The sequence below is a fragment of the Psammomys obesus genome, unplaced genomic scaffold (assembly GCF_907164565.1).
Source record: "Psammomys obesus unplaced genomic scaffold, mPsaObe1.curated_primary_1811, whole genome shotgun sequence".
Classification (NCBI taxonomy): Eukaryota; Metazoa; Chordata; class Mammalia; order Rodentia; family Muridae; genus Psammomys; species Psammomys obesus.
Genome location: NW_026589732.1, coordinates 14,121,929 through 14,136,986, shown reverse-complemented (window position 1 = coordinate 14,136,986; position 15,058 = coordinate 14,121,929). Strand labels below are relative to the sequence as shown.

At 40.1% G+C, this 15,058-nt stretch overlaps 1 protein-coding gene across 5 annotated transcripts in view; it reads right to left on the bottom strand.

Annotated features, from left to right (window-relative positions):
- Window positions 1–14,436, bottom strand: part of Musk (muscle associated receptor tyrosine kinase) — a 107,668-nt gene extending 93,232 nt beyond the window's left edge. For all 5 annotated transcript variants that reach the window (XM_055605347.1, XM_055605350.1, XM_055605348.1 and 2 more), the window contains exons 1-2: window positions 14,358–14,436; window positions 5,151–5,277 (exon numbers count right to left, since the gene is read on the bottom strand). In XM_055605347.1, coding sequence (XP_055461322.1) covers window positions 5,151–5,277; window positions 14,358–14,436 — 206 coding nt within the window. The remainder of the gene's footprint in view (window positions 1–5,150; window positions 5,278–14,357) is intronic.
- Window positions 14,437–15,058: the final 622 nt, after the last annotated feature.

The following is a 15,058-nucleotide window of genomic DNA, read 5'->3' as shown; positions in this document are numbered from 1 at the left end:
GGAAAGGATGGGATTGGGAGGGGATGAGGGTGGGGCTGCAGCTGGGATACAAAGTGAATAAACTGTAATTAATAAAAAATTAAATAATTAAAAAATTCCCCTAATCCCAGGGAAATATGATATAAATAATATTTGTGAATCTTTTCCCTCAAGGAACAAACTGGAAATGAGTGCATGTATAAGTGTAATGAACAGAAAGAACTGTTGATATTCATAGACAACAACAACAATTAATTGAATATTCAGTAATTCATTAAATAAGTACTTTTCATTCTTATTATGATTTTTTTACCTTTTTGTATTTTATGTGTATGGGTGTTTTTTCCACGTTATTTCTGTGTACTACACCAGACCTGGTGCCTATTGGAGGCCAGAAGAAGGTGTTGAATCCCCTTGAGCTAGATTACAGACAGTTGTGAGTGGCATGTAGTTGCTAGGAATCAAACAAGGGTCCTCTGGAAGAGCAGCCAGTGTTCTTAATGCTGAGCCAAATCTCCCTTCCTCTTAATTCTAATATTATTGAATAATCATGAATATTGTAGCATGTTTTATAAATGTGAATATGAGCAATGATTTTATAAGTAACTAAATAAAATTTAACAGAATCTTATTTTTATTTTTTGAAACTGTTAATGGCTGATTAAATAGCTTAAACAGAACTGCAACCATTATATTTGTGCCTGTAAGTTCCGTTCTTTGAGCTTTCTAAACATGTTATTGATACAAAATAAAGTTTCAGTATGACATTTCCACACAGATATAATAAGCTTTGATTATACGTATCTCTTATTTTTCTTTCCCCAGCCCTCCGTCCCCACTTTCCTCTCCAAAACCTTAGTTCTTTCCTTTTTATAAACTAAGTAACATGTCTAAAAAGTGACAGGTACTTCTCTGCCGGTGGCTTGAGATGCATAAGGAAATAAAAGAGCTTCAACTAATAAAATCATAATGTGTGTGCACATGCATAGTCTATTTAATTACACACAATTGCCCACTGAGAAGGGACTTAGGGAAACAGAAAGTTTAGAGGAATCATCAACGTAAAATCAAGTAGTTTCTGTGGTTGGATTTTTCTATTGTTCATTTTATAGTAGAGATTCTCAATATCAAATGCATATGTTACACAGAATGACTGTCTCCAAAGACCCTCGTCTTAATCATCAGAGCCTGGGGTGCACTGCAAGAGCTATCTGAGCATATTCAGAATCTTTTTTTTAATCTCTCTTCTTTCTTATTAATTACACTTTGTTCACTTTGTATCCCCCCATAAGCCCCTCCCTCCTCCCCTCCCAATCCTACCCTTCCTCCCCCTTCTTCATGCATGCCCCTCCCCAAGTCCACTGGTAGGTGAGGTCCTCTTCTCCTTCCTCCTGATCCTAGTCTATCAGATCACATCAGGAGTGGCTGCATTGTCATCTTCTGTGGTCTGGTAAGACTGCTCCCCCCCTCAGGGGGAGGAGATCAAAGAACAGGCCAATCAGATTATGTCAGAGGCAGTCCCTCTTCTCATTACTATGTAACCCACTTGGACACTAAACTGCCATGGGCTACATCTGTGCAGGGGTTCTAGGTTATCTCCATCCATGGTACTTGGTTGGAGTATGAGTCTCTGGGAAGACCCCTGTGTTCAAATTTCTGGTTCTGTTGCTCTCCTTGTGGAGTTCCTGTCCTCTCCAGATCTTACTATTTCCCACTTCTTACATAAGATTCCATGCACATTGCCCAACAGGTGGCCATAAGTCTCAGCATCTGATGGCAGGTTTCTAGCTTGTTTCCTGTTTTCTTCTGATGTCCTTCCTCTTTGCCTTTCAGGATGGGGATTGAGTATTTTAGTCAGGGTCCTCTCTCTTGATTAGTTTCTTTAGATGTACAGATTTTAGCAGGTTTATCCTATATTACATGTCTATATGAGTGAGTATATACTGTGTGTGTCTTTCTGCTTCTGGGACAGCTCACGGAACATTGTAGGTTATCCACACGGGACAAATGTGATGACAGATTCTTTTTTATTTAATTAATTTTTTATTAATTACAGTTTATTCACTTTGTATCCCAACTGTAGCCCCCACCCTCAGCCCCTCCCAAACCCAACCTCCCTACCTCTTCTCCACCCATGTCCTTCCCCCAGTCCATTGATAGGGGAGGTCCTCCTCCCCTTCTATCTGATCATAGTCAATAAAGTCTCATCAGGAGTGGCTGCACTGTCTTCCTCTGTGGCCTGTTAAGGCTGCTTCCCCCTCAGAAGGAGGTGATAAAAGAGAAGGCCACTGAGTTCATATCAGAGACAGTCCCTGTTCCCATTACTAGGGCACCCATTTGGACACTGAGCTGCCATGGGATACATCTGTGCAGGGGTTCTAGCTTGTCTCCATGAATGGTCTTTGGTTAGAGTATGAGTCTCAGAAAAGATTCCTGTGCCCCAATTTTTTCTCTCCTTGTGGAGCTCCTGTCCTCTCCAGGTCTTTCTATCTCTCCCTTCTTTCATAAGTTTCCCTGCACTCTGCCCAGTTTGGCTATGAGTCTCACCCTCTGCTTTGATACCATGCAGGGTAGAATCTTTCAGAGTCCCTCTGTGGTAAGCTCCTGTCCTGTTTTCTGTTTTCTCATCTTCTGATGTCTATCCCATTTGCCTTTCTGAATTATGATTGATCATCTTACCTTTCTTGATTAGCTTCTTTAGATGTACAGATTGTAGTATGATTATCCTATATTATATGTCTAATATCCACATATTAGTGAGTATATACCATGTGTGTCTTTCTGCTTCTGGGATACATCACTCAGGATGATTTTTTCTATTTCCCACCATTTGCATCCAAATTTCATGATTTCCTTGTTTTTAATTGTTGAGTAGTATTCCATTGTGTAGATGTACCACAATTTCTGTATCCATTCTTCAACTGAGGGATATCTGTGTTGTTTCCAGATTCTGGCTATTACAAATAAAGCTGCTATGAATATGGTTGAGTAAATGTCCTTGTTATACCCTTGAGCATACAAAGAAGATTCTTTAAAGGTGGAAAAGAGAAGAAGAGTCGGATGAGGAGGTCTGATGTACAGGCAAGGATCAGAGTCACAGAACAGAGTCACAGAGGAAGGGCAGAGAATGCAGGTGGCCTCTGGACTGAAAGGTGAGATGACTGAGCCATTGAATGTTGGAGAGGGCTGCAAGAGGGGTGTTTTCACTCAGTGAGATTCCATCACAGTCACAACCCTGGAACTATAACTAATAAGGGTGTGTTGTTTGAAGTCACTACATTTGTGACCACGTGTGACAGTCACAGTAGAAAATAAATACAGGTGTTGGTACCTGAAATCATGGTGCTGTTGGGACAAATACCAGAAAATGGAAGCATGGCTTTGCAGTTAGGCAGCTAGGGCTGAATTGGCAGAGTTTTGAGAAGCATGATGAGAAAAAAAAAATCAAACACTACGTTTCTTGAGGACATTTCTTGTTAGCAGAAACATGCCTGTTAGTGATAGCTACTAGAGTCTTAAAAGAGCTAAGAAACTTAGTAGGGGAATGCTAAGTCATCTTAGTAAATGTCTACATTATCATTAACTGACAGTTAGTTGACTTGAAGGGACTGTTGATAAAAAGTAGAAATGTTAAGGCCACTACTTGTGGAGGCTAAGACTTTACCTGAAAAAATGAAGGAAAGGTGAACTTTCCCAAACAATGGCAGAGAGTTCAGCTAAATGATGCCTCATACTTATTTGGGGTTTAGGTTAATAGACTCACAATTAGCCAAGAAAATTCCAGACACAGTGTTGAAGTTACAATCTGGTGTACTTTGGAAGTTTGTAGTAAAATTCAAGAGGAGAAAGATAACTTGAAATACTGTTGGGGCTGGGAAGCTGACTCCGTGATTAAGTAAGTGTACTGGCTGCTCTTGCAGAGGACCTGATTTGGTTTTATTCCCAGAACCCACAACAATCTGTAACTCCAATTCCAGGGAATCCAGTACCCTCTTCTAGACCCCTTGGGCACCAGGCATGCACAGGGTGTATGTACAGGCTCATACACACAAAATAAAACTAAAACAAATCTTTCAAAGGCTGTTCATAAAAGAAGAAAAAGTACTGCCAAGTAAAAACAGAAATTCAGGCTTCATGAGTTGGAAACTTCTCAACCTATCCAAATTGCAAATGATGTTGATGATGTTTTCCAGTCTCTGAACTGTTTGTGAGCTATCCTGGCCTGGAGCTTCTGAGAGAGCTGCCTAGCAGAGATCATGAAGGCTGTAGCACACAGTGATTCTCCACAGCACTTCAGAATGTGTGTCACAAGAAGGAAACATGCCATTTCAGTCAGAGGCAATGGAAATATGCATGTCCTTTCTCCCTCCAAGTTCATGTGTCCCTAGAGAAGAAAGCTATGACAGCTCCTTCATGCCCTTCCCTCAGATAATAGACAGTGGGGGAAAATGGTCATCTGTGAACAACAACAACAAAAAAGTAAGCCCCCATCCCTTGGTCACAGAATGATGTCTTCTTGTATTTGGGACTCCTCATCGCCCAAAGCTGTGAGAAATAATTCCTGCTATTTATAAGTCACCCAGTCTCAGCAATTCTATCACAGTAGCCCATGTGGACTAAGAACATTCAGCCTCAGTGCAATCTACACTGCCTGCTAGAGAGCTGTCTGGCTCACTTTGTTTCAGATTTTTTAAGAAATATTTTTTGGTGAGATAACTATTGTAACAAAGGAAGAAAAGTCCAGACCTTTGTCTGCCAAATGGGACTTTTATCCATTTGAGAATGTCTTGTTTTGAAAGAAAAATATGACAGTGACTAGAAATCAGATTTCTAGACAACCTTATAGTTTAGGGACACACAGGGAGGACAGGTTGGATACTCAGATCCTCTGTGTGTTCTGAAACACGTGCCTGCATACTTACAATACCATGGTGCTTCCTAATTTCTAAGAAAGCTTCAAGATTCTCATCTGTTTTTCCCCTTGTCAGATAAGTCAGTTGCCCGGCACTTCAGACCTTCCATTTACAAAATGAATATATTTTCACTTTACATATTCTAGAAGGTGACCTTTAGTGCTACAATAGTATAGGTGTATATCTGTGGATGAGAAACTAGAAGACAGAGCAGGCATCCTTAGCATAAAGATACTTAGAATGAGACAGAATACTTACTTAATGAGAATTTTATTTCTGGTCCAAGAAATCTCGGGCTGAGGGTAGGATTCCACGGCACACATGAAAGTTGCTACTTCTTCAACTAAGGCATCGACAGTTTCAAGAGGCGTGGTGATGACAGGAGCTAAACAGAGCAGAAACAACAGAGAACTTTCCAGAATGTCATTTATTACTTGTTCTCCAGCAGCCGGAAGCTATGACATACCTGAATGAATATTACTGTTCAAAAGTCCCCTAGGCATGGAATGACCTGTCTATAATGTCAGCACTCCAGAGGAGACAGGAGGTTCTTGGCTGTCTAGACTAGCTGAGTCAGCAAGAGACTACAGGAGACACCTCCTGTCAGCCTATGACTTCCACACACTTGTGTGAAGATGTGCAAATATGCATGAAGTCACACAAAAGCACACAAGCAAAACTTTTAAAAGAAATGAAAATGTAAATCAAAACTATACTCATTGAGGTGGCTATAAAGATTAAAAAATTAATAAACATTGGTGAAAATGTTGATAGCCTAGAGCCCTGTGCATTGTGGGTAGGAATTAAAATGGTGGTCACTGGGGAAATGAGTATGGAGGTTCCTCAGAAAGAAAAAGAGAATTGTGATCAACAGTTTTACTTCCAGGCACATATTTAAGAGAACTAAAAGCAGAGACTCAAATATACAAATATTTGTACATCTTTATTTATAATAGCACTATTCATAATAGCCAAAAGATGAAAGCAACCTATATGCCCACCAACAGATAGATAAAATTAATATACATATACAATGGAATATTATTTGGTGATAAAAATAAGGGAAGTGTTATATTCTACAACATGGAGGAAACATGGAAACAAAAAAAGTATACAAAAATAAGGCACAAAAGATCATGTTACAAGATTCTATTTATAAAGTTCCTCTAGAATAGCAGCAAGTGCTCTTAACTGCTGAGCCATTCCCCCAGCCCCACAAAATAATTTTAAGTAGTCATTAATACAATAGAATAATTTTTAAGTAGTTATCGATACTCAAGAACCTATTATAAATGAACAATCACACACAGAGAAAGGTACATTTGAACTGTGCTCAGCTACACTAATTGAAAAAGTGAGGTAAGTGGGTAGCTTCGAATTCTCGCTATGGTCTGCTGGAGCATACAAAAAGATTTGCACTTACAAAAATGTTCTTTTTTTATTTTTCCGGGAATTTTGTCATTGTTAAATGGCTGTTATTGATAGATTAAGTTGCATAACTTTATAGTTAAGTTATATTAATGCTCAATATTAGCAATGTTTACAAATTCACCACTTCTAAGCTAGAAAGATGGCTTGAGTTCAGTCCCCTGGGATCTATGTGAAACAGCTGGACGCAGAACACATGCCTATAATCCCAACAGCAGGGAGCCAGAGACAGGAGACTCCCTGAGACTTAGTGGCCAGCGTTCTAGGTGAATTAGGAGTGAGCTACAGATTCAGCATATCTCAAGCAATAAGGAGAAGAGCAAGTGAGGAAGACACATGGACACCCTCCCCCAAACCATCACTTGCTTTTTAACTATACTGTATCTATGTTCTGGGGTTACTTTGGTGGTAAACACTGCCCACAACTGTCACACACAGCATGCTGAACTGTGCATGCTGTTTCTTGACGCTGCTTCCAGGATTTGCTGGTCATTTGAAACTGGATGTGGCTTAGAATCTTTTTCTACTGCAGGAAGAGAACAAATCAGAGAGGGTTTTCTTTTTCTCCCAGAAAGATGGATGGTAAATAAATTTCAGTGCACTGTCTGATACATAGGACAGGATGTGATTATTACCAATAGTGCTTTGACAGATGTCAATAACAACAACAACACAAAATGTGTTCAGGGTTTTGTTAAAGGAAAACATGTCAGGCAGCCGTGACACAGAAAAAAAAATGTGGCAAGCCAACAGTCTCAGAGGTAGAAGTAGTTTTTCTGTTTTGTTTATCAGCTATGTCTTTTCAAAATAAATCTTAGCTATCATGTATAATTTCTGGGGTTTTTTTTCTTTTTTTTCACAGTTTATTCATTATATATCCGGACTGAAGCTTCTTCCCACAACTCCCCTAGTCTCACCTACCCTTCCTCTTCCCCTCATCCTCTTCCTTATTGCTATCTGACCATAGTCATCAGCACTGCTTGGATGCTCTTCCTCCGTGGTCTGGCAAGGCTGCGTCATCAGGAACAAGTGATCAGAGAGCAGTCAACTGAGCTTATGATGGAGGCAGGACCTGCTCCCCTCATTCATCGATCCACATGGAGACTGAGCTGCCAGTCGGCCACATCTGAGCAGAGGGTTTAGGTCCTCTCCATGCATGGCCCTCTGTTGGTGCATCAGTCGCTGCAGGACCACCTGGTTTCAGATCTTTTAGTTTTGTTCGTCTCCTTGTGGGTCTCCTGTCCCTTCCATATCCCTCGAATCCTACCCCTCTCTTCCTCCATAAGAATCCCTGCATTTTGCCCAAAATTTGGCCCTGTGTCTCAGCATGTGCTTCCATCCCCTGTTGGGTAAATCCTTTCAGAGGACTCTCTATAGTTGAATCCCATCTTATTTCCTATCTTTTACTACTTCTGGTGACTATCTTGTTTGCTATTCTGAATGAGATTTAAGTATCCTCATTATGGTCCTCCTTAGTGTTTAGCTTCTTCAGGTCTGTAGATGGCTGTCCTATATTATATGCTATATCTGCTTAATAGAGAGTGTTATGTTTCTTTCTGTTTCTGGGTACCTCATTCAGGATGATCTCTTCTAGTTCCATTTGCCAGCAACTTTCATGATTTCCTTGTTTTTAATTTCTGAGTTTATTCCATTGTATAGATATACCACAATTTCTGTAACCATTCCTCCATTGAGGAACATCTAGGTTGTTTCCAGAGTCTGGCTACTACAGATAAAGCTACTATGAACATAGTTGAGCAAATGTTCTTATTGAATAGTGGGGCATCTTTTGGGTGTATACCCGGGAGTGGTATAGTTGGATATTGAGGTAGTGCTTAGGTCTTACTTCAAAAGTCTATATGCCACAAAATTTGAAAATCTAAATGAAATGGACACTTTTTTTGATTGATTCGACATACCAAGGCTGAATTAAGACAAGGTAAATCAATTAAATAGTCCTATATCCCCTAAAGAAACAGAAGCTGTCATCAAAAGTCTCCCATACAAAAAAAGGCCCTGGCCAGATGGTTTCAGCACAGAATTCTACCAGACCTTCAAAGAAGAGCTAACACCAATACTCTTCAAACTATTCCACAAGATAGAAACAGAAGAAACACTACCAAACTCATTCTATGAAGCCACAGTCACCTTGGTACCTAAACCTCACAAAGACCCAACAAAGCAAGAGAATTTCAGGCCAATCTCCCTTATGAATATTGATGCAAAAATACTTAACAAAATACTCGCAAATTGAATCCAAGAACACATCAAAGATATCATCCACTATGCCCAAGTATAATTTCTGTTTTAAAAATAAACTTTATCCTCCCCTTTCTTCTGATCTTAGTCTATCATTTCTCATCAGGAGTGGCTACATTGTGTTCCTTTGTGGCCTGGTCAAGGCTGCTCCCCCGTCAGGGGGAGGTGATCAGAGAGCAGACCAATCAGTTCATGTTAGAGACAGTCCCTGTGCCCATTACTATGCAACCCACTTGGACACTGAACTGCCATGGGCTACATCTGTGCAGGGGTTCTAGGTTATCTCCATGAATGGTCCTTGGTTGGAGTATCAGTGGACTGGGAGAGGGGTATGGGTGGAGAAGAAGAGGGAGGGTGGGATTGGTAGGGGAGGAAGGAGGGAGCTACAGGGAGGATAAAAATTAATAAATTTTAATTAATAAAAATTAAAAATAAACACTGTTATAAAACTAAAAATAAATAAATAAATAAGCTTTAACTATCCATTTCTTTTTACTCCACATAGACAGAAAAGCAGACAGAATAATGACATACATTCCTCTAAGAACAATTAAGATCAAAGAAGTAAGCCAGACCCAGCAAAATTTGAAAATCTTAGACATAGAGAAACACATGAAGTGTCACTTAGAGCAGTATCATGATGATACCTTCCCACAATGTTCAGTGATATGACAGTTTTGGGTGGCATCTGACTATAAAATTGTTCAAGAAAATTCTTTGTGCCCCGTCTGATGCTTCACCTTTATTATTTTATTTATCAAAACAAAAAGAGTTAAATACAATTAAGCATCTGTAAATGAGACAAGGGCTATTTAACTATACTTAGATAGTTAAATAATTTTTGAAACTATTGCAAAAGTAGCAAGGGTTGGAGATGAATTTCAGGATTAAGGTTGGCTAAGGGGTCCAATGTCTTGGTCCTGGAGAGATGGCTCAGTGGGTAAAGTCCTTGATGTGCGGCATGGGGAAACAAATTCAGATTTCCAGAACAAACATAAAGCTGAGCATTGTAGCAAGTGAGTCTGTAATCCTAGTGTTGCTATGGGGAGATGGCAGGTGGAGACAGGAGAATCCCTGGAAATTTGCAGGCCAGCTAACACAGTGGCAAATGAGAGATCTCTCCAAACATGCCTAGGCTTGCACATATTGATACTTACACATGACAACACAGAGAGAGAGGGAGAAGGAATCTATCTCTGAACTCTAAGGTGGACAGTGTCTTATAGTCATGGTTATGCACAAAAAATGGGAGGCTTAAATATTATTAATCAATATTAATTTCTGAAAACAGAATATAATTTTTAGATCCACTTTGCCTATCTTCCAGAGCTCTCCAAATTCCCTTTGAATGGTCACTGATCACATAGCTGTGTTGAAAGGCATGGGTGATCCATCAGGTCTCTTCCTGTTTACTCACCTCCTTCACCCAGCTTTCATCCCAGCCAGAGCCCGTTTAAGCTGGAGCTCTGTCTCCTCTCCTGATCCAAGAACCACATGAAGAATGAACACATGAGGATGAACACAGCACTTTTTGGATCCACAGAAACCTTAACTTGGATTCTAGCTGTTGATGAGTAAGGTGTGATACTACCCTCCTTTGTCTTTTATGGGCTTTAGAACAGGACACTGACACACTGACTTCTGGTTGAACCATTACTGATAGATGTGTCAAAGTGCAAAGAAGCCAGGTGCGTGCAAAGAAGCCAGGTGCATTGTTTTTTTAAAAGAAAACGAATTCTGAGACCTTAAAATCCATGTTTTTTTTCTAATTATTAGCAAAATAGCATTAGTTGTTTTTTTCAGTCTAAGGAAACACTTTGATATTGGAAAGTTTTCAGATTCTCCAAAGAGAATAACAGGTAATATCAGACCGAATAGCTGGCTCATTTAATTGTATTGAAATAAAAATTTTGTCATGATATCTTTGTAACTTGTTAGATTAACCTGTAATGACACTCAACCATTTTTGAAGCTGTGTCATTAATTCTTCAAAACTGAATGCACTCTCGGTTTTTCCCATCAGGAATGGATTTTCACAGGAGTTCTATGTACCTTTTTAAAAATTTTTTTTATTGATTACACTTTATTCACTTTGTATTCCCCCTGTAGCTAGCTCCTTCCCTCTTCCCCTCCTAACCCTTCCCTCCCTTCCCCTTCTCCATGAATGCCCCTCCCCAAGTCCACTGATAGGAGAGGTCTTCTTTCCTTCCTTCTGATCCTAGTCTATTAGGTCTCATAAGGAGTGGCTGCATTGTCTTACTCTGTGGCCTGGTAAGGCTCCTCCCTCAGGGGGAGGTGATCAAAGAGCAGGCCAATCAGTTCATGTCAGAGACAGTCCCTGTTCCCATTACTATGAAACCCACTTGGACATTGAACTGCCATGGGCTACATCTGTGCAGAGTCATACCGTGACTACCCATGATTGCTGTGTGATGGGAAATTGTGGTACATCTGTGTACATTTTAAGAATGTCTGAGTTTGTATCCCTTGGAGGTGTTCCTTTCGGTTAAGCCACAGTCCTGTAAAGACCCAGGTAAAGCATACTACTTATTCCCATCATAGCAATCATAAGTAGTCATGGTGTAACTCTAGATAATGGCACTGCTTCATTCTGTGAGGAACCCAAGGCAGAGACTATGTGCTTTCTTTAAACATATACAGCAAGATGGTAAGGACAGGAAAGGAGAAATTAACTGTAACACCCACTCAAGCCTTCAATATCCTTATTTCACATTCTTCATTGTCTGGCTGCTAGCATTTGGTATTGTTCATATAACCCCTCATGTGCTTCAGCTGCATGAGCCCTGAAAAACATCAATTTGAACATTAATCTGAACCTCTGCCCTCCCTACTCCTATGTTCCCACAGTGCTTGCTGGACACGGGAAAACAATTTTTCATGTCTGAGTCACTCTTTAACTGCTGTCCGCAACCCTAGCTTAATGCTCTACTGGACTCTTATCATCTTCCTGAATGGACCAGTCTGCTGGCCTCGCTTTACCCCTCCTCAGTGACCTCACATCTATAAAGACCTCAGTGTCTTTAGGGACATTATGAAATTGCCACAGGTTCCTTCCACACACAAGGGCAATGACATAAAGCAACTGTGTGTTCCCACACATGCAGTGAGTAACACTTGAAATGTGTGTCAGTATGAAACACTCACCCAGGACTTGCTGTCCTGGATGAAGTTCAGAACAGCTGTGCCAGCTCTAACTGACTCATAAGTGGAATCTGTGAATCCTATCCCTGCATACATGTGATTTTTAAAGACAGGGCTTCTCCACTTTATCGAAAGAGAAATTTAGTTAGACGTTAAACACTCTAGGTTTGGTTGCAAGTGGGGTCATTTTGAAGCTGGGGTTTTGTGAGGAAATCCTGTGCAAATTAAACAAATCCAGTTCTGCCAATGTGAATCCTCTGCCCATGCAGAATAAATCTAACACACCCTTATAAACCAGCAAGTGCTCTAAAAATATGTGGCTGAGGGAATTCAATAAAACGTTGAACACTTTCATACATGGAGATCTCTAAATGTCTCTTCCTTGAGATGAGGAAATTAAACTTAAAAATTAAAAAAAAATTCACTAGTTAAAATGATCTAGAAAGACAATGACCTTCTTTTGGTCTCAGAATGTTAGGCATTTCAATTAATTTAAAGCTGAAATAATAAGCTATTATTCCACAAAGCCAGATAATTTTTATGAAGAAAATGTGTGCAGAGGGAGCAACAAATCCTCTTTAAGTCGTTCCTAGCTTTAAACATCCTTAAGAATGTCCATTCTAAACCCACCCACTCTACTGAACAGGACTGTTCATTTTGTGCAGGTTCCTTGATTTCAGTCACTTTAGACAGGCACACCCTATTCTTCACCATTATCTTTCACCAGCTACTGAGAACTGCCGTGAGCTAGTTCAGCGAGGACATCTTCATAATCATCAACAATATTAAGAGAACAACACATCCAAATGGCTCTTTTCTATAAAAACCTGCCATGTAGTACAATGTTTAAAATCTTAGGGATTTCATTTTTCATAATGCTATTTACTTTCAGAGTTCATTTTGTGTAGGGATCACCAAGGGGTAGTGTTTGGGAGTAAGGCCGACATGGACCCAATGCTAATTTCAATTTTTTCAATAAACAGAGTAGGCTAAGAGAAATATTATTTTGGTTTTAAAATTTGCAACAAATACACTGTAAAAAAAGAAAAAAATGGATTGATTTTTCTGGTGGTTTTCTCTAAAAGCCAAAATATTTGGTATTGCTACCCTGTGCCGTCAGTTTGAAGTTTGCAAAATAGAGATGTTCAGATGCATTTGAGTGAGGGCGTAGGTCAGTTGGGGACTTAAAAAAAAAATCCTTTGTCTCAGAACCTAAATTAGCATATAAATACAGAGGTGTTTTGTGGAGTTTTGTTGTTATTGTCTTGTGCTCCCCTGAGTGATTTAAAACTCATAACAGCTGTGGCGCTCTTAACACACTGGGTTTAACATATACCCTCCTCAATTGTTGGTCTAGATTAAAACAAATAAGACCTATTAGGATCCAGAGGTGTTGCTCGACCGGACATCCATGTTTTGACCAGGAAGTATTAAAATAACCTGAAGCTAATGTTGAGTCCCTATGGCTATTATTAGCTATTTTAAAAGGTGCAGATTTTTTTTTTAATCTAAGATATCTTAAAGTATCATTGTGCTGCAAATGATTTAGAACATTAGAAGATACAAACCACTTTGCCCCAGTAAAATGAAAAAGGGAAATTAAGCAAATAAACCTTTAAAGTCAGATAGTTTAGAAAGAACGCTCTCTGTTATGTGGGATCCATGACCTTGTGGTTCCAGAATTGTAGGTGAACTACAAAATCTAAAGATGTGTTTCCCATGTAAGTACAAATGTCACATTCACTAACTACCCAAGATAAACCTTTTCAGTACTTTGGCAATCTGGCAGAAATGAGAAATAATTCATCTAAAACCCAGAACTCTTCCTTAATGTGATGTTATTTGATATCATTTAGTCTGCTTCTTTGTGCCTTGCTTTGAAAAGGTTTCAGTGAAGCCCCAGAATCTTTGCAAATCACGTATTTTTCACTCTTCCTGATTCTAACTTTCACAATCCTCTGGCCAGAAACCACAGCACTGTGGACGTTCCTGCTGCTGCAACAGGTGTTTGTCACTTTCTTAAGTTGCTTTCCCCCTTAGGTGGTGTCATTTCCGGTGCATTCCAAAGGCACTGAAAAAAAATACTAGTGCAATCTCTTGTCAAGCCCAAATCATGACCCCAGTAGCAAAGTGACAGAGAATCTGATGTGTCTGGGCTTTTATCCGTAGGCACCTTCTGTGTGCCTTCCCCTGGCTCCGATGGCTAGTTACTAAAATGAATTAAGAGTTTGGTAAAAAAATAAAAATAAAAACTGAAAGTATAAATGACTTTTGCTCAGGAACAAAACACTCTGGCTATCTGGAAGTGTGGTAGATTATATTCTTGGCAAACCCAGTGTGGAATGGTTTTTATCAACCATTTAGACTACTCCAATGTTTGACATCCACAGAAACAGAACAAACCTGAATAATTCAGTCTACCTAGTAACATCTCCCTAGAAGGGAGGGCTCTGCATGCATCATGTTGTCTTTAATCATCAGAGACGGCACAGTCACTCTGCATACAATTTTCTCTTTCTCTGTACATTTCACTCCTAAGTCACCTAAACACACCATAATATGAATCGGTCACCATGAAGCTCACACACTCTTGGGAACACAATTATACAGACCAACCTTTTGGAAGTTTCTCAGTCCCACTGAAGGCAACCAGGGTGAGAATCTGTAACAGTGGAATGTTGGCAAGCTCTCTCATGATTAATCCAGGCTCGGGATGAAGTTTGCTTCTGGACAATGCGAGGAAAATGCTCCGTGGTTTACATTTTAAGGCATAGGTTGTTGTGATAGGGTTGTCTGCTGGTGACTGTGTCTGCAGCGCCACAAGCTCTAAGTATAATCAGGAATCCTTAGACCTGACTGTAATGATGGACATGGCCAGCTGGGGAGTATCCACTTAGGCCAGTAATGCAAGTGGAGGGCTGGAGGAACAAGGGAAAGAAAATCCCTTCAGAATCCCTTTTAAGACAGTGGCAGAAGGACAATACCAGATGCATTTTACAGCCATCACAGTTTGCCCTGAGCTACAGCATTCCTAATGTGGTTTCGGTCCACCACCTCCCTACACTCGGTTGAGGAATCTGGATCAAACTAATTTTGACTCTCTCCTTCTCTCACCGGACCCCCAGATGACAACCAGCCTAGTTCAGCTGCTCCAGATTTCACCCACCACACACTCCTTGAATTCCTCCCATTTCCCTTGCACTGGTGTGATGTAAGCCTAACCTGTTTCTTGGGCAATCGTTAGAGTACTGCACCTTATCCCTTAAGTATTTGCGCAGAGACAGCCCCTCCTGCCCCCAAACCTGCAGTGATTTCTT